The sequence below is a fragment of the Bombina bombina genome, chromosome 4 (assembly GCF_027579735.1).
Source record: "Bombina bombina isolate aBomBom1 chromosome 4, aBomBom1.pri, whole genome shotgun sequence".
Lineage (NCBI taxonomy): Eukaryota > Metazoa > Chordata > Amphibia > Anura > Bombinatoridae > Bombina > Bombina bombina.
The window spans coordinates 685,696,481-685,721,772 of NC_069502.1; the positions used below are offsets into that span (position 1 = coordinate 685,696,481).

Below are 25,292 nucleotides of genomic sequence, written 5' to 3' on the forward strand. Positions count from 1 at the left end.
AATGTAATTGACTTCTATTTTCCATTGTACCTCTTTCTCTTGTAACTCAACTCTTTTCCATACTGATGTAGTCTTGATGTATAACATATAAACATTGTTACAAACACTGCTCCCATGTAGTGCTCAAGACACATGCAAATTCCTGAACCTACGTAAGTTTGCTCTGAATAAATGGGCATGAAACCCAACATTTTATTTCATGATTCAGATAGAGCATGCAATTTTAAACAAACTCCTAATTTACTTCTATTATCACATTTTCTTTGTTCTCTTGGTATATCTTTTGTTGAAAAGCAGGGACGTAAACTCAGGAGTGTGCACGTGCCTGGAGCACTTTATGGCAGAAGTTTTGCAAGAATGTTATCCCTTTGCAAGAGCACTAGACGGTAGCACTAATTTCCTCATGTAGTGCTCTACACACCTACCTAGGTTTCTCTTCAACAAAGAATACCATGGGAATGAAGCCAATTTGATAATAGAAGTAAATTGAAAACTTTTTTTTAAATTGTTTGCTTTGTCTGAATCACAAAAGAAAAAATATTAGGATCTCACATTCCTTTAAGTCTTAAAAAGAAAATGATCAATACTACAATTTTTACATTGTCAGAATTTCATATTATGTTTCAATTTAGTACTTCAATAGCTGTTTTTATGCTGACAAATTCATTAAGAGTATAAGCTGTCATATAAAAACAGTGTATGGTAAAATGATCAGGACGTAGCCATAAAAAGAAATCAAATAAATCTGAAAAGCACTCAGACAAACAAAGGACAGTAAAATTAAGTTTGATTAACAATTTTAAAAGCTTGAGAAGAAAAGTAACTAGCGCCTAGGACTGATATCTGCTCACTATAAAGAAGACCCCCTAATAGGTCTAAAAACGGAACAATGAAACAGGATATATAGGAGCGCCAATGGCTTAGATATACCACAGGAAATAGAAATAATCTCCAATTGTTTCTCTTAAAATTAAATTAATCAAATGTCAAACGGATATATTTATTATATAAAAACAATATGATTCTGATCTCCAGAATTCATAAAAATGTAAATAAAAGCAAAAAACACATATAAAAATACATATAATAAAGTACAGCGGATGACAAATTAAAATACAGCGGATGGCAAATAAAATCTAATCTAGTTATATAAACTGGGTAACCAATATCTAATGGTACGGTGTTGGTAAAGACCCTCTAGTATATACACAAATGTGTATTGAGAAACAAGTTGGTACTTAATGGATTTATCAAATAAGTGTACAAATTAACTAAGTGTCCAATAGATGATATAATAACTCAAATAGTGTTATCAGTAAGTGATAAGACCACTATTATAGTGATACGAGACCCACTTTATGGGTCAACAGTTCATACAGGTGGTGCAAAATGTGATGATTAATACAAATCGTATAATAAACGCCGTGATAAATCAAAAATGAGATGAAAATGTATTGGAATCCTTAAACTGACAGATAAACCATATTATGGATCACAATATATAACACAAAATAAAATACAATTCTGAGGTGATTGAATTGGTGTGATCAAAAATCAAAAAATAAAAGATGTGAAAAATGTAAAAAATACAAAATTATACGTGTGGTCCAGCTAGTGGGAATCTAAACTAAACTGGTACCAGCCATTATCTCAATTAACCTAATTAAATCTGGAAGATGGACTCAGTGGTCCGGTAATACGTCTAACTTTAATATCTTATAAACAATAAACCAATAAAACAAATAACACAAGCTATATAATCGATATGAACAACATAAAAAAACAGAGAGTTTATGTCTAGTTTGGCCAAAACTAATCCACAACTCTTAAAGGTGTGTTTCCACAACTCTTAAAAGATAATAATAATGACAATGACAATGTCCTTAAAAAGTCAATTTGATAAAAGTGAATCCTTATAATGTCTGATGAAAAAAAGTCCTCAATGTATGGTGGAGTCCAAAGTCCTACTCCTTTGTTAAGACAGAAACCTGAAAAAGATGGAAAAAGCGCACTAAACAAACAGCGCTACAAGGGTATGGACTATTGAAATTAGTCTTGCCGATCAAATCCTGGTCCTGGATATAATGAGCCTCTCAAATCTTTGGTACAAAGTTGTCGTCTACGCGTTTCGGCCCTCGTAACGGGCCTTTTTCAAGACAAAAAAAAAAAGGCCCGTTACGAGGGCCGAAACGCGTAGACGACAACTATCCAGGACCAGGATTTGATCGGTAAGACTAATTTCAATAGTCCATACCCTTGTAGCGCTGTTTGTTTAGTGCGCTTTTTCCATCTTTTTCAGGTTTCTGTCTTAACAAAGGAGTAGGACTTTGGACTCCACCATACATTGAGGACTTTTTTTCATCAGACATTATAAGGATTCATTTTTATCAAATTGACTTTTTAAGGACATTGTCATTGTCATTATTATTATCTTTTAAGAGTTGTGGAAACACACCTTTAAGAGTTGTGGATTAGTTTTGGCCAAACTAGACATAAACTCTCTGTTTTTTATGTTGTTCATATCGATTATATAGCTTGTGTTATTTGTTTTATTGGTTTATTGTTTATAAGATATTAAAGTTAGACATATTACCGGACCACTGAGTCCATCTTCCAGATTTAATTAGGTTAATTGAGATAATGGCTGGTACCAGTTTAGTTTAGATTCCCACTAGCAGGACCACACGTGTAATTTTGTATTTTTTAAATTTTTCACATCTTTTATTTTTTGATTTTTGATCACACCAATTCAATCACCTCAGAATTGTATTTTATTTTGTGTTATATATTGTGATCCATAATATGGTTTATCTGTCAGTTTAAGGATTCCAATACATTTTCATCTCATTTTCGATTTATCACGGCGTTTATTATACGATTTGTATTAATCATCACATTTTGCACCACCTGTATGAACTGTTGACCCATAAAGTGGGTCTCGTATCACTATAATAGTGGTCTTATCACTTACTGATAACACTATTTGAGTTATTATTATATCATCTATTGGACACTTAGTTAATTTGTACACTTCTTTGATAAATCCATTAAGTACCAACTTGTTTCTCAATACACATTTGTGTATATACTAGAGGGTCTTTACCAACACCGTACCATTAGATATTGGTTACCCAGTTTATATAACTGGATTAGATTTTATTTGCCATCCGCTGTATTTTAATTTGTCATCCGCTGTACTTTATTATATGTATTTTTATATGTGTTTTTTGCTTTTATTTACATTTCTCCAACATTGGTGTGTCCGGTCCACGGCGTCATCCTTACTTGTGGGATATTCTCTTCCCCAACAGGAAATGGCAAAGAGTCCCAGCAAAGCTGGTCACATGATCCCTCCTAGGCTCCGCCCACCCCAGTCATTCTCTTTGCCGTTGCACAGGCAACATCTCCACAGAGATGGTTAAGAGTTTTTTGGTGTTTAAATGTAGTTTTTATTCTTCTATCAAGTGTTTGTTATTTTAAAATAGTGCTGGTATGTACTATTTACTCTGAAACAGAAAAGGATAAAGATTTCTGTTTGTAAGAGGAAGATGATTTTAGCAGACAGTAACTAAAATCGATTGCTGTTTCCACATAGGACTGTTGAGATGAAGTAACTTCAGTTGGGGGAAACAGTTAGCAGACTCTTCTGCTTAAGGTATGACTAGCCATATTTCTAACAAGACTGTGTAATGCTGGAAGGCTGTCATTTCCCCTCATGGGGACCGGTAAGCCATTTTCTTAGTCAAAAACAAACAGAATAAAGGGCTTATTATGGGCTAAAAAACTGGTAGACATTTTTATGGGCTAAATCGATTGCTTTATTTGTGCATATTATTCAAATTTAGGCTAACAATTGACATTTATAATCTTGGGGAACGTTTATAAAACGGCAGGCACTGTATTGGACACCTTTTTTCAGTCAGGGGGCCTTTCTAGTCATAGACTGAGCCTCATTTTCGCGCCATTAATGCGCAGTTGTTTTTTGAGAGCAGGGCATGCAGATGCATGTGTGAGGATCTAAGAATCTCTGAAAAAGCTTTTAGAAGGCGTTATTTGGTATCGTATTCCCCTCAGGGCTTGGTTGGGTCTTAGCAAAGACTGTATCTGGGACTGTATAGGGGTTAAATTGAAAAACGGCTCCGGTTCCGTTATTTTAAGGGTTAAAGCTCTGAAATTTGGTGTGCAATACTTTTAAGGCTTTAAGACACTGTGGTGAAAATTTGGTGATTTTTGAACAATTCCTTCATACTTTTTCACATATTCAGTAATAAAGTGTTTTCTGTTTGAAATTTAAAGTGACAGTAACGGTTTTATTTTAAAACGTTTTTTGTGCATTGTTGACAAGTTTAAGCCTGTTTAACATGTCTGTACCTTCAGATAAGCTATGTTCTATATGTATGAAAGCAAATGTGTCTCCCCATTTAAATTTATGTGATAATTGTGCCATAGCGTCCAAACAAAGTAAGGACAGTACTGCCACAAATAATGATATTGCCCAAGATGATTCCTCAAATGAGGGGAGTAAACATGATACTACATCATCTCCTACTGTGTCTACACCAGTTTTGCCCATGCAGGAGGCCCCTAGTACATCTAGTGCGCCAATACTTATTACCATGCAACAATTAACGGCTGTAATGGATAACTCCATAGCAAATCTTTTATCCAAAATGCCTACTTATCAGAGAAAGCGCGATTGCTCTGTTTTAAACACTGAAGAGCAAGAGGACGCTGATGATAATTGTTCTGTCATACCCTCACACCAATCTGAAGGGGCCATGAGGGAGGTTTTGTCTGAGGGAGAAATTTCAGATTCAGGAAAAATTTCTCATCAAGCTGAACCTGATGTTGTGACATTTAAATTTAAATTAGAACATCTCCGCGCACTGCTTAAGGAGGTGTTATCTACTCTGGATGATTGTGACAATTTGGTCATTCCAGAGAAATTATGCAAGATGGACAGGTTCCTAGAGGTTCCGGTGCCCCCCGACGCTTTTCCTATACCCAAGCGGGTGGCGGACATAGTAAATAAAGAGTGGGAAAAGCCCGGCATACCTTTTGTTCCTCCCCCTATATTTAAGAAATTATTTCCTATGGTCGACCCCAGAAAGGACTTATGGCAGACAGTCCCCAAGGTCGAGGGGGCAGTTTCTACTCTAAACAAGCGCACTACTATTCCTATCGAAGATAGTTGTGCTTTCAAAGATCCTATGGATAAAAAATTGGAAGGTTTGCTTAAAAAGATTTTTGTACAGCAAGGCTACCTTCTACAACCAATTTCATGCATTGTTCCTGTCACTACGGCAGCGTGGTTCTGGTTCGAGGAACTAGAAAAGTCGCTCAGTAGAGAAACTCCATATGAGGAGGTTATGGACAGAGTTCACGCACTTAAATTGGCTAACTCTTTTATTTTAGATGCCGCTTTGCAATTAGCAAAATTAGCGGCGAAAAATTCAGGGTTTGCTATTGTGGCGCGCAGAGCGCTTTGGCTAAAGTCTTGGTCAGCGGATGTGTCATCCAAGACAAAATTACTTAACATTCCTTTCAAAGGTAAAACTTTATTTGGACCTGATTTGAAAGAGATTATTTCAGACATCACTGGGGGAAAGGGCCACGCCCTTCCACAGGATAGGTCTTTTAAGGCTAAAAATAAGCCTAATTTTCGTCCCTTTCGCAGAAATGGACCAGCCTCTAATTCTGCATCCTCTAAGCAAGAGGGTAATGCCTCACAACCCAAACCAGCCTGGAAACCAATGCAAGGCTGGAACAAGGGTAAGCAGGCCAAGAAGCCTGCCACTGCTAACAAGACAGCATGAAGGAGTAGCCCCCGATCCGGGACCGGATCTGGTGGGGGGCAGACTCTCTCTCTTTGCTTAGGCTTGGGCAAGAGATGTTCAGGATCCTTGGGCGCTAGAAATAGTTTCTCAAGGTTATCTCCTGGAATTCAAGGAACTACCCCCAAGGGGAAGGTTCCACAAGTCTCACTTATCCTCAAACCAAATAAAGAGACAGGCATTCTTACATTGTGTAGAAGACCTGTTAAAGATGGGAGTGATAAACCCAGTTCCAATAAAGGAACAAGGAATGGGATTTTATTCCAATCTGTTCGTAGTTCCCAAAAAAGAGGGAATGTTCAGACCAATTTTGGATTTGAAGATCCTAAACCAATTTCTCAGGGTACCATCGTTCAAAATGGAAACTATTCGAACGATTCTACCCACCATCCAGGAAAGTCAATTTATGACTACCGTGGATCTAAAGGATGCGTACCTACATATCCCTATCCACAAGGAACATCATCAGTTCCTAAGGTTCGCTTTTCTGGACAAACATTACCAGTTTGTGGCTCTTCCATTCGGATTAGCCACTGCTCCAAGGATTTTCACAAAGGTGCTAGGGTCCCTTCTAGCGGTTTTAAGACCAAGGGGCATTGCAGTAGTACCTTACTTGGACGACATTCTAATACAAGCGTCGTCCCTGTCAAAGGCAAAGGCTCATACGGACATCGTTTTAGCCTTTCTCACATCTCACGGATGGAAGGTGAACAAAGAAAAGAGTTCTCTGTCCCCGTCAACAAGAGTTCCCTTCTTGGGAACAATAATAGATTCCTTAGAAATGAGGATTTTTCTGACAGAGGTCAGAAAATCAAAACTTCTAAGCTCTTGTCAAGTGCTTCATTCTGTTCCTCGTCCTTCCATAGCGCAGTGCATGGAAGTAATAGGATTGATGGTTGCAACAATGGACATAGTTCCTTTTGCACAAATTCATTTAAGACCATTACAACTGTGCTTGCTCAAACAGTGGAATGGGGATTATACAGACTTGTCTCCAATGATTCAAGTAGATCAAAAGACCAGAGATTCACTCCGTTGGTGGCTGACCCTGGACCATCTGTCCCAGGGAATGAGCTTCCGCAGGCCAGAGTGGGTCATTGTCACGACCGACGCCAGTCTAGTGGGCTGGGGTGCGGTCTGGGAATCCCTGAAAGCTCAGGGTCTATGGTCTCGGGAAGAGTCTCTTCTCCCGATAAACATTCTGGAACTGAGAGCGATATTCAATGCTCTCAGAGCTTGGCCTCAACTAGCAAAGGCCAAATTCATAAGGTTCCAATCAGACAACATGACGACTGTTGCGTATATCAATCATCAAGGGGGAACAAAGAGTTCCCTGGCGATGAAAGAAGTGACCAAAATAATTCAATGGGCGGAGGATCACTCCTGCCACTTGTCTGCGATCCACATCCCAGGAGTGGAAAATTGGGAAGCGGATTTTCTGAGTCGTCAGACATTTCATCCGGGGGAGTGGGAACTCCATCCGGAAATATTTGCCCAAATAACTTAATTATGGGGCATTCCAGACATGGATCTGATGGCGTCTCGTCAGAACTTCAAGGTTCCTTGCTACGGGTCCAGATCCAGGGATCCCAAGGCGACTCTAGTAGATGCACTAGTAGCTCCTTGGACTTTCAACCTAGCTTACGTATTCCCACCGTTTCCTCTCATTCCCAGGCTGGTAGCCAGGATCAATCAGGAGAGGGCCTCGGTGATCTTGATAGCTCCTGCGTGGCCACGCAGGACTTGGTATGCAGACCTGGTGAATATGTCATCGGCTCCACCATGGAAGCTACCTTTGAGACAGGACCTTCTTGTTCAAGGTCCATTCGAACACCCAAATCTGGTATCCCTCCAACTGACGGCTTGGAGATTGAACGCTTGATTCTATCAAAGCGTGGGTTTTCAGATTCGGTGATAGATACTCTGGTTCAGGCCAGAAAACCTGTAACTAGAAAAATTTACCATAAAATATGGAAAAAATATATCTGTTGGTGTGAATCCAAAGGATTCCCATGGAATAAGATAAAAATTCCTAAGATTCTCTCCTTTCTTCAAGAAGGTTTGGAGAAAGGATTATCTGCAAGTTCTCTAAAGGGACAGATCTCTGCTTTATCTGTCTTACTACACAAAAGACTGGCAGCTGTGCCAGATGTTCAAGCATTTGTTCAGGCTCTGGTTAGGATCAAGCCTGTTTACAGACCTTTGACTCCTCCCTGGAGTCTAAATTTAGTTCTTTCAGTTCTTCAAGGGGTTCCGTTTGAACCCTTACATTCCATAGATATTAAGTTACTATCTTGGAAAGTTTTGTTTTTGGTTGCAATTTCTTCTGCTAGAAGAGTTTCAGAATTATCTGCTCTGCAGTGTTCTCCTCCTTATCTGGTGTTCCATGCAGATAAGGTGGTTTTGCGTACTAAGCCTGGTTTTCTTCCTAAAGTTGTTTCTAACAAAAATATTAACCAGGAGATAGTTGTACCTTCTTTGTGTCCGAATCCAGTTTCAAAGAAGGAACGTTTGTTACACAATTTGGACGTTGTCCGTGCTCTAAAGTTCTATTTAGAGGCTACTAAAGATTTCAGACAAACATCTTCCTTGTTTGTTGTTTATTCTGGTAAAAGGAGAGGTCAAAAGGCGACTTCTACCTCTCTTTCCTTTTGGCTTAAAAGCATCATCCGATTGGCTTATGAGACTGCCGGACGGCAGCCTCCTGAAAGAATCACAGCTCACTCCACTAGGGCTGTGGCTTCCACATGGGCCTTCAAGAACGAGGCTTCTGTTGACCAGATATGTAAGGCAGCGACTTGGTCTTCACTGCACACTTTTGCCAAATTTTACAAATTTGATACTTTTGCTTCTTCGGAGGCTATTTTTGGGAGAAAGGTTTTGCAAGCTGTGGTTCCTTCCGTTTAGGTGACCTGATTTGCTCCCTCCCTTCATCCGTGTCCTAAAGCTTTGGTATTGGTTCCCACAAGTAAGGATGACGCCGTGGACCGGACACACCAATGTTGGAGAAAACAGAATTTATGCTTACCTGATAAATTACTTTCTCCAACGGTGTGTCCGGTCCACGGCCCGCCCTGGTTTTTTAATCAGGTCTGATTAATTATTTTCTCTAACTTCAGTCACCACGGTATCATATGGTTTCTCCTATATATATTTCTTCCTGTCCGTCGGTCGAATGACTGGGGTGGGCGGAGCCTAGGAGGGATCATGTGACCAGCTTTGCTGGGACTCTTTGCCATTTCCTGTTGGGGAAGAGAATATCCCACAAGTAAGGATGACGCCGTGGACCGGACACACCGTTGGAGAAAGTAATTTATCAGGTAAGCATAAATTCTGTTTTTTATGAATTCTGGAGATCAGAATCATATTGTTTTTATATAATAAATATATCCGTTTGACATTTGATTAATTTAATTTTAAGAGAAACAATTGGAGATTATTTCTATTTCCTGTGGTATATCTAAGCCATTGGCGCTCCTATATATCCTGTTTCATTTAACAATTTTAAAGGGACATGAAACCCAAAAATGTTCTTTCATCATTCAGATAGAGAATACAATTTTAAACAACTTTTCAATTTACTTCTATTATTTAATTTGCTTCCTTCTCTTGTTATCCTTTGCTGAAAGGTTTATCTAGGAAAGCTCAGGAGCAGCAAAGAACCTAGGTTCTAGGTGCTAATTGGTGGATGCATATATATATTGATTATCATTGGCTCACCCATTTGTTCAGTTAGAAACCAGTAGTGCATTGAAGCTCCTTCAACAAATGATACCAAGAGAATGAAACAAATTAGATAATAGAAGTAAATTAGAAAGTTGTTTCAAATTTTATTCTCTATCTGAATCATGAAATAATTTTTGGGGGTTTCATGTCCCTTTGAGGTTAAGTTTGATCAACACCAATTTTAGCTTAATTCAAGGAAAGCAAATCCATGAAGTGAAATTAAAGGGACACTGAACCCAATTTTTTTCTTTCGTGGTTCAGATAGAGCATGCAATTTTAAGCAACTTTCTAATTTACTCCTATTATCAATTTTTCTTTGTTCTCTTGCTATCTTTATTTGAAAAAGAAGGCATCTAAGCTTTTTTTTCGTTCAGAACTCTGGACAGCACTTTTTTATTGGTGGATGAATTTATCCACCATTCAGCAAGAACAACCCAGGTTGTTCACCAAAAATGGGCCGGCATTTAAACTTACATTCTTGCATTTCAAATAAAGATACCAAGAGAATGAAGAAAATTTGATAATAGGAATAAATTAAAAAGTTGCTTAAAATGTCATGCTCTATCTGAATCACGAAAGAAAAAATTTGGGTTCAGTGTCCCTTTAAGCACACACAAATACATTTATATTGAATTTAATTTACTTGACATCCAGAGCAAATTTAGGGAAATTTATCTTGAGCTACTAATAATATTCAAAATAAGTTTGTTAGGGAAGTTTACATATATTTAATCACAGAATAACTCATCAAAATAATTTGGAATAAATTCTATGGTATGTCCTGAAATCTTAAACATCTCAATCACACACTTACAGCTCTAAAGTCTTCACCCCCTGAGTTAGCAATAAATAAAATATTTTAATAAAATATAAAAATTGATTATATCAAAAGTATAATAGCAAGTAAAATACACCAAATTGAACTTACATTGAGTTCATTCTGTGAAGCCATTTTGTAGTAATGTCCTCGGAATTCAGCTGCAAACTGCAGGGATGAGGTTACAGAGCAGTCAACGAGTTCTCCCTTTTGTGCTAAACTTACAGGACAGTATTGTCCAAACTCTCCCAGCCGCGACAGCAGCTCTTGAGGAGTGATGCAGAAATCAGCAATACCCGCTGCTTTGCCTGTTGATACAATGCAGCATATAAACTATATATTAGCCGATGACAAACGTGCACCAGTGTATATGTTTAGATATTTCTAACAAAACAAAAAAATAAAAGTACTTTTCATTAGTTTAGAGTTATTGAGGCCTCATTTGTGATAAACCAATTTAGGTATCAATACCAAAAATATTTATGTATAGTCTTACAAAATGTGATTTTCCTGAGCAATTCCTTTTTATTGTATTATTGTAGAACTAGTCCTAAAGCCATTTTTTGCAGTACAGCAGTCCCACCCCTTGCGCTCTCTCTCTCCCCCTCTCTTTTGCTCTCTCTCCCCCCCTCTCTTTTGCTCTCTCTCTCTCCCCCTCTCTTTTGCTCTCTCTCCCCCCTCTCTTTTGCTCTCCCCCCCCCTCTCTTTTGCTCTCTATCTCCCCCTCTCTTTTGCTCTCTCTCTCCGCCTCTCTTTTGCTCTCTCTCTCCCCCTCTCTTTTGCTCTCTCTCCCCCTCTCTTTTGCTCTCTCTCCCCCCTCTCTTTTGATCTCTATCCCCCCCTTTTGCTCTCTCTCCCCTCTCTTTTTGCTCCCTCTCTCCCCCCTCTCTTTTGCGCTCTCTCCCCCCTCTCTTTTGCGCTCTCTCTCTCTTCCATCCCTCTATTTTGTGCTCTCTCCCCATCCCTCTCTTTTGCTTTGTTTCTCTCTCCCCCATCCTTCTCTTTTGCTCTGTCTCTCTCTCTTCCACCCCTCTCTTTTGCTCTGTCTCTCTCTCTTCCACCCCTCTCTTTTGCTCTGTCTCTCTCTCTCCCACCTCTATTTTGCTCTCTCTCTCTCTCCCACCTCTCTTTCTATCTCTCTCCCCTTCTCTTTCTATCTCTCTCCCGCGTGCAACTGCGCCCGGCAACGCCGCCGCTCACGCCTGGCCACGCCCCGTCACGTCTGCCACGCCCCCCGCAACGGCAGATCTGAGTTGATCCTAAAGGTCAGGTATGTTTGTCCTTGCGCAGTCTCTACTGCACATGACTGCATCTGACAAACATACCTGGCCTTTTATTATATAGGATAAATGTAGAGCGTGTTACTTATGTGTTAACATTTTCATACCTTCCTGTATCCTTTCTACATAATCTTGGATTTTCATGACACATGACTTTATTTCTCCAATCACTTTGTTCACGACCCACCATTTGCTGTGCATAGAATCAATTTCACACCAATTCTGGTGCAGCTTTGTGTAGTGTTCCTTGATAAGGTGAATCTGCTGCTTATAACAAGAGTTGCGCACTGCTAGGATCTGAGCACTGTTATGTTCAGGGTACGTCCTAAATTAACAAATAATATATGAGTGCAAAACTATAATACAGGTATCATTAGATATATTTATATATAAATCACTTCTATTAGACTAAGGGCTAGATTACAAGTGGAGCACTAAATATCGCTTGTGTGCCATCGATATCAGCGCTCCACTTTGTAATACCAGTGCATGATAATGTGCGCTGGTATTACAAGTAAATTGCAAAGCGAACGTGAGCTCGCATTCGAGCTCATGTTAGGAAAACTAACATACTGTGTCTGCTGTGTGATATGGGGAAGAGAAGTTTTTTTCTAATACATGTCTATATATATTTATAGGGAGCTAATGGTTTTCAAGGCCAGTGGGGATGGGTATATGCAGACACTGATGCTGTCAGTGTCTGCATATACCCATCCCCACTGGCCTTGAAAACCATTAGCTCCCTATAAATATATATAGACATGTATTAGAAAAAAACTTCTCTTCCCCATATCACACAGCAGACACAGTATGTTAGTTTTCCTTTGTTAATAAAGCTTACAATGATAGATACATACAATATACAGTGCACACAGAATCTTGTTTTCAGTAAAGGGCTTCACTACCTAGATGGCAGTTCTGACTTTGGTTAGACTACAACATTTTTAACTTGACCTTGGGCCCTGTTAGTGCTCAGCCCCATACAGAGCTGGTCTGCCCACTACTGAAGTGATGTGAGGTTGCTCTGTCTGTTTGTCCAGTCACAATATGCAATAACAGGCTTAAAATAAAACCTACCAAGCCAACAATTCATATTACTGAGAAATATATGAAGATTAGTATGGAGGTCAGCAAAATCCCAACACTGCAGAATACCTTAATAACTAACTTAACCCACATTAAACATATATGATCTGGCAAATATCTCTTAAATTTTGATTCATCTTTAATGTTTTAAACTTTTATCTCTACGGCTTATACAATATTGTGTGTGGGGGATTTTGTTGTGGTTGTTGTGGAGATCAAGTACTAAGGTAAAAAAAAAAAAAAAATAGTTTCATATAGTTAGGTGGCAGTTGATTATTACTTAATTAATTGCAAAGTCAGTTTGCTGATAAATATATTAACCGTGAATTGGTGCTTTCAGGAGAAAAATCAACATGTAATATTTTATTTAATTAGATGGATAGATAGGTCTTTGTGTTATAACCAACAACTGGCAGCTGGAAGGACACAGCATAACTTATATCAAAGCAGGTGAGGCTGGATCTTTTCTATGTCAATAACATATCCCTGGAGGAAATTGGGGCTATCTAATTCCCACCCTTATATCTCCTTACAGCTATCTGCATTTGAAATTGAGGGCAATATTTCACAAAAGTCACTGGCTAAATGCCAGTGCTGAAGTCCAAAGCATCTTAAAATTCCCATGTGTGAGTCTTTGGGGAAAACACAAAAAAGAAAGGGCATTCCCAAATTGTTTTGATCTTTTTTTAATGTCTCCATAATCTCCATATACACACACATATATACTGTGTGTGTATATATATATATATATATATATATATATATATATATATATATATATATATATATACACACACACACACACACTGTAAAACACGGAAGGTGACTGCACTCCTAGACCGGACCGGGTACACATCCCATGACCCTGCAACATGCTCAGCCCTGGGTGCTCAGTGGCACTCACAAGAAGCTGTGCTGTCCCCAGTGTCACAGGCAGTTAACCCCAGACAGGTCTGGGTGCAAGAACCATAGGGGAAATTACAAAACAAATTAATACAACACACAGAGAAAACCCTGCACTCACTGGCAAGCTCTCAGCTAAGATTAAAAGCAAAAATGGAAAGGTTAGTTACCGCATCTGGCCAAATGGAACAAGCCCAGGTACCACGTCAAGGTCCTTTCCAAAAACCTGGGACCCTAAAACAGCCACAAAATGCAAGCTCTCAATCCAAACAAACTGGGAACAAGTGAAGGGTGCACAGGCTAATGTAATCACCCCAGTCATATACACAACACGGAAGGGGACTGCACTTCTAGACCGGACCGGGTACACATCCCGTGACCCTGCAACATGCTCAGTTCTGGGTGTTCAGTGGCACTCACAATAAGCTTTGCTGTCCCCAGAGTCACAGGCAGTTAACCCCAGACAGGTCTGGGTGCAAGAACCATAGGGGGAATTACAAAACAAAGTAATACAACACAGAGAAAACTCTACACTCACTAGCAAGCTCTCAGCTAAGATTAAAAGCAAACTTGTTCCCAGTTTGTTTGGATTGAAAGCTTGCATTGTGTGGCTGTTTTAGGGTCCCAGGTTTTTGGAAAGGACCTTGACGTGGTACCTGGGCTTGTCCCATTTGGCCAGATGCGGTAACTAACCTTTCCATTTTTGCTTTTAATCTTAGATGAGAAATTGTAAGTGAGTGCAGGGTTTTCTCTGTGTTGTGTTTATATATATATATATATATATATATATATATATATATTTATTTATTTATACACACACACATACATACATACATACATACATACATATATATATATATATATATATATATATATATATATACATATATATATATATATATATATATATATATATATATATATATATATATATATATATATATATATATATATATATATATATATATATATATACACACACACACACACACACACTAGGAATATATAAATATTAATCCTTTAAATTGACTTTTAAATTTCTAGTTAACTTTAAGTCAGTGACAGTTATAAAGTATAGAGGCTCCAGCTCTGATAGTAAATAGGTGAGTGACACTAACACAAACGTCACATGATACATTCTGCAATACAGCACAACCCAGGTATTAACTCAATAATAATATATTGTATCTGCATTGCATTACACAGTGCATAAGGTTTCAGTCACTAGCCTTTAAATAATTACAGACTGTTGCAAGCACCAGGCAGTATTAGAGACTCATCCTTCGCCCTGTACGTGCCATTTCATTTGCATAAGGAGCAGAGAGAGCGAGACAGTTAGTGACAGAAGTGTGGATAGTCTGCAGACTGCGGTGCAGTAATTTAAAGTGACGTAGACACCATGTGCAGGCCTGTGCTATGTTGTTTTCTAAACATTAACAAATGAGTTCTTGATCATGTCAGTCACTGTATTCCTTCCTTGGTCACACAGTGCAGGAGTGTTTTTTATTGTGTTACATGTTGCAAAAAAAAAGATAAAAATTAAATAAAAAATGTTTGTGGGCAGGGGGAGGGGCCCTTCATGGATTCTTGCACCGGGGCCCTGAGGTTTCTAGTTACACCTCTGAAGAACAGCATTACATTACTGGGAGATAGCTGAGCAATAGTGCATTGCTGCTCATCAGCCTACCCAGGTATGCTTTTCAATAAAGGATAGAACAAAGCAAATAAGATAATAGAAGTAAATATGAAAGTTGTTTAAAATGGTATGCTCTATCTGAATCGTAAAAGAAAAAGATTGTGAATTATGAAAGCTATTTTTGGCTTTCATGTGAATACTCTAATTGGCTTGCTCTGTCTTGCATTTTATTTTTAGGCAGTGAAGAACGTCCATTTTTAGCACAGAGTTTCCCAGTCACAACAAACCTTAAAGTTTTAAATGTATCTTTAATGCTCTTCAAAATGTATAGATGAGAAGTTGGATTTTGTAGTTACATCCCTTTCTTTACATTTACAGTAATAAAAAAAAATCAGGTAATGATTTTTAACTGGGTTAATATTAAAACACCATTTGGAGAAAGGCAGAAGCTGAATATTGAACATGAAACCCCTCTTCTAATACTGCCTATTTCATTCTCCCTCCATTTTTATTGTTTTACAAAGAAGAGAAAAAACTAAGAAAAAGTACCAAGTCAGAAACATTGGCTCTTCATGTGCTGCCATTCAAAAAGGAAATAAAAAGTATTTAATAGAATATACAAAAATCCCATTTTCTTTCATGTTCATTGTGACTACGCGTAGCAGAAATGATTCTTGACACCTGAGTCTTACATCAAAGGAAATAGAATCACAATATGGGAGTATAATGTCTAGTAACAATACAATAATCTTTCTGAAAAAAGACAATTAACAACTAACACCCCCTACAAACTCCAATACTTGTCATTTGAATATTGTTTCAGCAGAGTCAGTTGGACTGTGCGTATCCTGACCCTGGTGAGAAGAACCAAGTGCTGAAGGAGGGCCCTCTATACTTAAAGGAACACTAAACCCAAAATGTTTTCTTTCATGATTCGGATAGAAAATGCAATTTTAAGCAACTTTCTAATTTACTCCTATTATCAATTTTTCTTCGTTCAATTTTGTAAAACATCACAAGGTCATTGTCAACTACTTTTTTTTTTTTTTTAAAGGAAAAAAACAAGTATATTTTATTCATTAGTTTGGATGATATTTAGATTCATAATGTTAACAATTTCATTACATACATCATTCTACTGTCTAACTAACACCAATCTCTATAATTTATTTTAAATGTGTTCCTCAGCCTCACAAAAAATGCAAAGATAATTCACACTGTTCTGCATTAGTACCTTTTGGAGTTCTTTTTGTCCATCAGTCCTCTCTTTAAAACTTCCTTCATGTCCAATTGTAGCTCAAATATTTTTATTGGGATTACGCTGCATGCTTCCATGAGATCAACTTGTTGTTTGGTTGCAGGATATCCATCCAGTACAACTCTGTACACAGGAAATAGAAGAGTGGTATTATGTTTATTTGTTTTATCAGCTATATTGTATACGTTGATTTTGAATATGGGGCACTTAAGCACTCAATAATCCAACCTTACAATTTAAGATTAGACTAGACGGGAGGGCTAAATCAGCTGGTGGTTATGCATCATAATCTTTCCTTACATAATATGAAAGAAAACACATCCAGGCAAGTGATAAGATGGCAATGAGAAATAACAACAGAGAAATGAGGGGGAAAAATGAAGATGTGTATAACATGTGAAGTAGAAAGGTATAAAGAATAACATTTATGGTTGTGTCATTGCTTAATCAATGGCTTTCTGCATGGAGTAGAAAGAGAAAACTTAAGCAATGAAAATTATACAGAGATATTTTAGGAAACACAGAGATTGTAACCTGTCTAAATCAGTACAGTACTTGATTTATTACAGAAAGGAAAACTTGACAATATCCCCAGAATTTTTGGGCACATTTGTGAAATTATTATTTCTGACCTTCACAGTATTCAACAACACCAGTCTTTAGTAGCTCCCTTTTAGCTCACAAAGGGCCAGTGGAGCGATGTCGTTAGTGCGAGGAGCGAGGTTGCAGTGTTTTTTGTGCTCAAATCCATATTACAAGTGGCGCCATGTTTAAATTACTGCAAATTCATTTGTGCAAACTTGCGGTAATTTATGCTCCTCATATTTTCTATGGGTGGCGTTGAGCACCAATGTGCGCTTGTATTACAAGTTGAAAGTAAATATGATTGCTTGAAAGCAATGGCAATAAACGCTCAAACTTCTTAGGCAACTAAGTTTGCATAAATAATTTGGCCCGAGAATTTTTTTTGCACTAAACTGTACTATTAACCCCTAAACCACCCAACCCCCACATCACAAAGTAACCCACTACACTATTAACCCCTAACCCACCACAACCACCATTGCAAATTAGCCATCAACACTATTAAAATCTAAACCTCCACACCCCAATTTGCAAAGTACCCTGCTACACTATTAACTCCTAAACTGCCACAAACCCCATTGCAAAGTATCCACTAACCTAACAGCTAATACCCCTAACCTAACACTCTGATAAATTCACTACTTTCATCCTTTATGCATGGGATGGCAAAAGATTCCCCAAACCTTCAAAAGCACTTCATTTCTCCCACCTCACTGGTAGACCTGTCATACGTATAGCCAAGCAAGGAGAAGGTATTAAAGATAGGAAGCTCATGGACTTTCACCACCATGAAAGAAATTAATTTATCAGGTAAGCATAAATTTTGTTTTCTTTTATAAGGTAGTGAGTGGCCACGATTCATTATGCATGGAAAATTATACTCAAGCTGTGGTGTCCACAAGTAATGTAGTCATTCTGCCGAGAGAACAAGGAACAGTAGGAACAGTAGGCGAAATATCAGGGTATAAAAGGTGCCAGAAGAATAACAAAAATTTAGGTCCGGCCAACGGAGAAAACATGCGGGGGCCGTGGACTCTCCTCATACAGAAGGAAAAGAAATGATCTGGTAAGCATAATTTATGTTTTCCTTCTTAATATGAGGAGAGTCCACGGCTTCATTCCTTACTTGTGGGAAACATATACCCAAGCTCTAGAGGACAATGAATGAAACGGGAGGGTAAAAAAGGAGAGGCGGACCCTAATCTGAGGGCACCACAGCCTGCAAAACCTTTCTCCCAAAAGATGCTTCAGCTGAAGCAAAAACTTAAAACTTGTAAAATTTTAAAAAGGTATGTAAGGACCAGGTAGATGCCTTACAAATCTGCTCCATAGAGGCCTCATTCTTGAAGGCCCAAGAGGAAGCCACTGCTCTAGTTGAATGAGCCTTAATCCTCTGAGGAGGCTTATGTCTCGCGGTTTCATATGCTAAGCGAATAATGCTCCTCAACCAAAAAGATAAGGAAGTGGACAGAGGCTTTCTGCCCCTTACGCTTCCCAGAATAGACAACAAACAAAGAAGAAGTCTGTCTAAACTCCTTAGTAGCTTGAACATAGAACTTCAAGGCCCGAAACCACATCCAAATTAAGAAGTAACCGCTCCTTCGAAGAAGAAGGGTTAGGACACAAGGAAGGAACAACAATCACTGATTGATGTTGCAATCTGAAACAACCTTAGGAAGAAAACGTAACCCAGTACAAAGAACAGCCTTATCAGCATGGACTACTAGGTAAGGGGGCTCACATTGCAAGGCAGCGATCTCAGATACTCTGCGTGCCAAAGCAATAGCCAGTAGAAAGAGAACCTTCCAAGATAGTAATTTACTGTCAACCGAATGCATAGGCTTGAACTGATTCTTGTGTATTGGCACATGTAGGTAAGCATCCTTCAAGTCTATTGTAGTCATGAACTGTCCCTCTTGAACTAAGGGCAGAATGGACCTTATCGTCTCCATCTTGAACAATGGGACCGACAGGAACTTGTTTAAGCACTTTAGGTCCAGAATCGGGCGAAACGTACCTTCCTTCTTTGGGACCACAAAAAGGTTTGAGTAGTACCCCAGACATCTCTCTGCTAGAGGTACCGGCACAATTACTCCCAGGGAGGAGAGATCCCTCACGCACCCTAGGAAAGGTTCTCGTTTTTCTAGTCTTGAAGACAGGTTTGATAAGAGGAATCTGCCCCTGGGTGGATGAGATTTGAAACCTATTCTGTAACCTTGTGCAATGACCTCCAGAACCCAAGGGACTTGTACGTCCCAAAGCCAAGCCTCCACAAAGAGAGATAGTCTGCCCCCAACAAGATCCAGTAACGGATCGGGGGCCGCCCCCCTTCATGTCGCTTTTGTTTCGGTGGGCTTCTTGTTCTGCTTGGATTTATTCCAAAGTTGAGACAATTTCCAAGTTCCCTTGGACTGCTCAGGCTTTGTGGAGGACTGCTGGTGTTGGGACTCATCCGAATGAAAGGGACGAAAATTAGGAAACTGTCCTTTAGGTTTATTCTTCTTATCCGGCGGTAGAAAGGCACCTTTGCCCCAGTGACCGTGGATATAATTGAGTCCAGGCCTGGACCAAAAATAATATTTCCCTTAAATGGAAGGGAAAGTTAATTTAGATTTTGAAGTCATGTCCACAGACCAAGACTTCAGCCTGAGTGCCCTACGGGCTAGAACAGGAAAAGCCTGATGTCTTGGCATTCAGGCGAATGATCTTCATATTGGCATCGCAGATAAAATAATTAGCTACCCTCAAGGCCTTAATTCTTTCCTGGATCTCGTCAAGGGGAGTTTCCACCTCGATCATCTCCGATAGAGAGTCGCAGCAACTGCCGCTGCAGGCTGAAATAAATATCCCGTGTGCTGAAACATCTTTCTTAACAGAGTTTCTAGCTTCTTATCCATGGGCTACTTAAACGACGAACTAACCTCAAGCGTGATGGTAGTGCACTTAGCAAGCATGGAGATAGCTCCATCTACCTTAGGGAAGGAACCCCACAAGTTGAACCGGGAACAATTTCTTAAAGGAAGAAGTGGAAAAAAAGAAGACCCAAGTCCCAAGGGGAAAAAAAGAAGACCCAAGTCTCTCCCATTCATTCTTAATAATATTTGCCATCTTTACGGGAACCGAGAAAGTCTGTGGTACCACCCTGTCCTCATAAACCTTATCAAGCTTAGGAATAGAAGGTTCCTCGAGTAATTTAGGTTCTGGAACCTCTAAAGTAGCCAACACTTCTTTTAACAGAAAGCGTAAATGCTCGATCCTAAACTAAAGTCTGGTTCCTCCTCAGCCGGAGGTTTAGAGGCAGCAGATTCCGACCCAAAAAGAGCATCCTCTTTTCAGAGGCGTCTTCATCAGAGGATAATCTTGTATAAGATAAATCCAACAAGTTGGTAGATGACCCCTGGGAAGGATAGCAATATTTGAACTTTCGCTTGCACTTAGCAGGGCCAGGTAAAGCACTGAAGGCCGCAGACACTGCCGTTTGTAGCTGTTCAGTAAAATCTGGCGGTAAGAGGACCCCTCCCGAAGGAGGATTAGCAGTGCAATAGGAAGCTGAATGTGTAATAGGAGATGACACCTCATGGGACAGAGGTGGACGGCTCAGTTGTACTAAACATCTTGGTTTTCTTAGATATAAGTACTTTATCAAGGCATGTGGAACATAATTGAGAAGGCGGGTATATTGTAGCCTGCTCACAATAAAAGCAGTTATTAGATTTTGGTAAAGAGGGAGTACCCTCTAACGTATTAGAGTCCTCCATAGCTTGCCCTTTTAAGATGGACTATAGAAAAGATAAATAGCACCTTTATACTCCCAATAGCTGGGGCACTCACCATCTCCTATGACCCAGGCTCCACAGAGAAACCGCTTTGTCTCCTGTAAACCGCACTGTCAGGTAAAGGAAATCAATGAGACCACACCCGGTCATGTAGTGTGCCATGAAGGACCTCCCCTGCTCCTGGAATAAGCACACCAAACCTAACAAGACTACTTAAAACTCCAGTCCCATACCGAAGGGTACTACCCTCCATAAGAGACTACTCCAAATCTTCTGACACTTCTCTGACATCCTCCTGTGACGAAAGGCAAATAATGACTGGGGGATGAGGGGAGTGGGGGAGGTATTTAATCCTTTGGCTGGTGTGTCTTTGCCTCCTCCTGGTGGCCAGGTTCTGTATTCCCACAAGTAAGGAATTAAGCCGTGGACTCTCCTCATATTAAGAAGAAAACATCAGATTGGTATAATTTAGTAAAAGTGTGTAAGGATAACCATGTTGCTGTTTTGCAAATTTGTTCAAGTGAAGTCTCATTTTTAAAAGCCCGGGAAGTAGAAACAGATCTGGTAGAGTGGGCTGTAATTTGTTTTGGAGTGTTGTCTGCCTCCAAGTAAGCTTTCTGAATCATAAGTTTCAGCCAAGAAGCTAAGGTAATGGCTAAGACATTCTGGCCCTTACAAGGCCCTGATAAATTAATAAATAGACTAGGACTGCCTAATATCTTTGATAGCTTGTAGATAAAATATCTTTCTTTAGAATTCTGAGGATTAGGACAAAGAGAAGGAACAATATTCTCTTGATTGATATTATCAGAAGAGACAACCTATGGCAAGAAATACAACTTTTTTCTTAAAACAGCTTTATCTTGGTGAAAAACAAGATAAGGAGAATCAAAAGACAGAGTTGATAACAGATTCTGGCTAATGCCTTAGCAAAATTTTGAATGTCAGGTAATTTTGCAATTTTGTTGTGAAATAGAACAGACAAAGATTAAATTTGACCCTTGAAGAATCCTGGGAAATCTAAAAGAATGCTAACTGAAACCATGTCTCTCACACCAGAATAGAAAAACCTTCCAAATCTTGTGATATATTTTTCTAATAACTGGCTTTCTAGCTTGAATTAAGGTTTCTACAATTTTGTGAGAAACCTTTCTGTTTCAGAATTAGGCGTTAAATCTTCAAGTTTTCAAATTGAGAGACGCAAGATCTTGGTGATAGAAACCTTGAGAGAGAAGATGGCCACGTAGGACAACTGGACATCAGAACTAGATCCGCAAACCAAGTTCTGCATGGCCAAGCCAGAGCAATCAAAATGACCAACAATTGCTCATGTTTGAGCCATGATATTACTTTGGAAAGAATAACAGTCGGAGGAAAAATGTAAGCCTGCTAAAAAGAGCAAAAAGCTACAAGAGCATCCACTGACTCTGCTTGAGGATCTCTGGATCTTTCAAAATATCTGGGAAGTTTCTTGTTCAAACAAGATGCCATTAGGTCTATCTCTAGAAGACCCAATCGATCTACAATTTGATTGAATACTTCCAGGTGTAGAAATTGACGATTCAGATCATCTTCTTCCCAATTTTTCACCCCTGGTGGATGGCAGAGATTGTGTAATGATTATTTTCTGCCCAAGACAAAATGAGAGAGGCCTCTGTAATTGCAAAAGAGCTGTGAGTTCCCCCTTGGTGTAACACTGTCCGATTGGAACCAAAGAAAAGATTATTTTCTTATGAGAGGCCAACTTTGGATAGCCCTGAAGATAGCACAGATTTCTAAAATGTTTATTGGTAACCTTACCTCCTGAGAGGACCAAACTCCATGAGCTCTCCTTGACCCCAAACTCCACACTAACCAAAGAGACTTGCATCTGTTGTGATTATGGTACAGGATGGTTTGGTGAGAGACGCTACCTGAGAAATGGACTGATTCTCTATCTTGCACCACCGACAAAGCATGCATAACTGAAAAGGTCTTATGTGAAACCAAGCAAATGGAATAGAATCTGATGCGGTAATCATCAGACCTAGAACCTCCATTCAGAAAGCTACAGTGGGAGAGAGTGAAGTTTTGCATATGATGATTGCAGTCTTGCACTTCTCTGCACATGATGTAGTCTATAATAAATCCAAAAAATGTTACTCTGGTCTGAAGAAAGAAAGAACTTTTCATAACATTTATTCTCCAGCCATGATTGCGAAGAAACAACAAAAGTTTGATGGTATGAGATACTGCTATAGGTAAAGATGGAGCCTGTACTACGATATCGTTCAGGTAAGGAGCTACCAAAATACCTTGGGCTCGAATTACAGACAGAAGTGTTCCAAGATCAAATGGAAGAGCAACAAACTGAAAATGTCTGTCCTTGAAAGCAAAACTAAGGAACTGATGATGATCCTTGTGGACAGGAATATGAATGTAGGCATCCTTTCAAATCTATTGAGGACATATATTGACCCTTTTGAACAAGGGAAGGATAGTTTGAATTCTTTTCATTTTGAAGGTAGTAACTCTAATTTGTTTAGAGTCTTTAAATCATGAATGGGTCTGAAAGTTCCCTATTTCTTTGGATCTATGAATAGATAATAATAATAAAAAAAATTGTTCTGGTATCGGAATTGGAACGAGTTTTTTGGAACATGGGACAGAAGAAACTTTCCCCTGGTAGGCCTTAATCTGAAACCCATCCTGTATCCCTGAGAAACTATGTTTAGTAACCAAGGATCCTGAACAGTTTGAGAACAGGCCTTCTGAAAAAGGCATAATCTAGCCTCTACCAGAAGTGAATCTGGGCCGGGGGACGTTCTTTCATTGTGAGTGGAAGAAGACTTCTTGTATTGTTTGGCCTTGTTCCAGGAAGGATTAGCTTTCCAGGAAGGTCTGGAAGCGTCTTGATTATGATTAGTAGAAGAGGATCTTTGGTTCCTTGAGTGACAAAAGGAACTAAAACAACAAGTATTGTTTCCCTTAAACTTCTTGTCTTGAGGAAGAAAAGCTCCTTTACCTCCTGTAACAGTTGGAATTAAAGCATCCAAACCAGGAACAAATAAAATATTTCCCTTGAGAGATAGAAGTCTAGACTTTGAGACCATTTCAGCAGACCAAGATTTGAGCCAAAAGGCTCTCCTTGTCAATACAGACAATGCCACGTTTTTGGCGTTTAATTTGATAATGTCAAAAATAACATCACAAATAAATGCATTCACTGAATGAATATGTTTCAAACGAGATTGAAAATCTTCATCAACTGAATTATCTGAGATCATTTCAGATAAATTGTCACACCAATAGGTAGAGGCTGCTGCCATACAAGCAAAACTTATTACTAGTTTGAATAAATAACCTGCTTCAAGAAAAGCTCTTCTGTGGAATGACTTTAATTTCCTGCCCATATTGTCTTTAAACGTATTATCCTCTAGAGAAATAGTAGCGCGTTGCAAGGGTAGAAACGACCCCATCTACTTTTGGAATTGTTTCCCGAAGCTCTACAATAGCAGAGGGCAAGGGAAACATATTTTTGAAAGCAGAAAATAAATTAAAAGGAGTATTTACAAAAATGCAACAAATAACTTTATTAGAATTGTAGTAAAAAACAGTCATAAATGCATACACTTGCGCACACACACACACACACAGGTTAAACTAGCCTAAACCCAATATGATAGGTATATATAGTCTATGGTGTTTAGAATAAAAGGTCAAATCTCGTGTTAAAACCTATGCTAAGTGAAAAAAGTTGCTGATGGTACCTAGGCTTCCGTTACCAACTTAAGTATGAAGCAGATAAGCATAAAAGTAATAAAGGGCAACAAATAAAAATAATAAAGTGATAAGCAGTGTGCACATATAGGCTAAAACAAGTGAAACAAAAGCTGAGAAATCCACCCATTCATGCTAATAAAAATCTTAATGTGTTCATATTAAATAAAGGACCCTACTGTCCGCCTGTAAATTCCTATGACAGACTATAATACCATATAAAGCCTTGTGAGGTTAAAGTCTGCTAACATAATGTCCCTTGGCTATGATGTACAATTGCTGGATGGGCTATCTACTGAAAGCAGTCCTTTCTGCAGCAGGTAAGTTCAGTGGATTGGGTGCTTGACGGGTAAGTATGCCATTTAGCACTCACATAGCCTACTGAATATTATCAGGTACATATGCAATTGTACATCATGTTAGCAGACTCCAACACTGCCCCATACTCCAATCTCCTCTCAATAACAGCTCTCTAATGGGAAAATTTGGGCCTCAAATCAGTCTGAGGACCTCTCTCAATGAAGAATCGGCAGCACCTCAATTCTTCACCTACCTCCTGGGTGGCAAAAATTTAGACTGCCATACCACTGAGGTGGGAGGGATGAAGTGCTCTTGAAGATTTGGGGAATCTT

At 39.0% G+C, this 25,292-nt stretch overlaps 1 protein-coding gene across 1 annotated transcript in view; it reads right to left on the minus strand.

Moving 5' to 3' along the window:
* Positions 1-25,292, minus strand: part of AK9 (adenylate kinase 9) — a 205,989-nt gene that overhangs the window by 12,321 nt on the left and 168,376 nt on the right. The window contains exons 31-33 of the mRNA XM_053712173.1: positions 16,517-16,663; positions 11,765-11,982; positions 10,489-10,685 (exon numbers count right to left, since the gene is read on the minus strand). Of these exons, the coding sequence (XP_053568148.1) occupies positions 10,489-10,685; positions 11,765-11,982; positions 16,517-16,663 (562 nt within the window). The remainder of the gene's footprint in view (positions 1-10,488; positions 10,686-11,764; positions 11,983-16,516; positions 16,664-25,292) is intronic.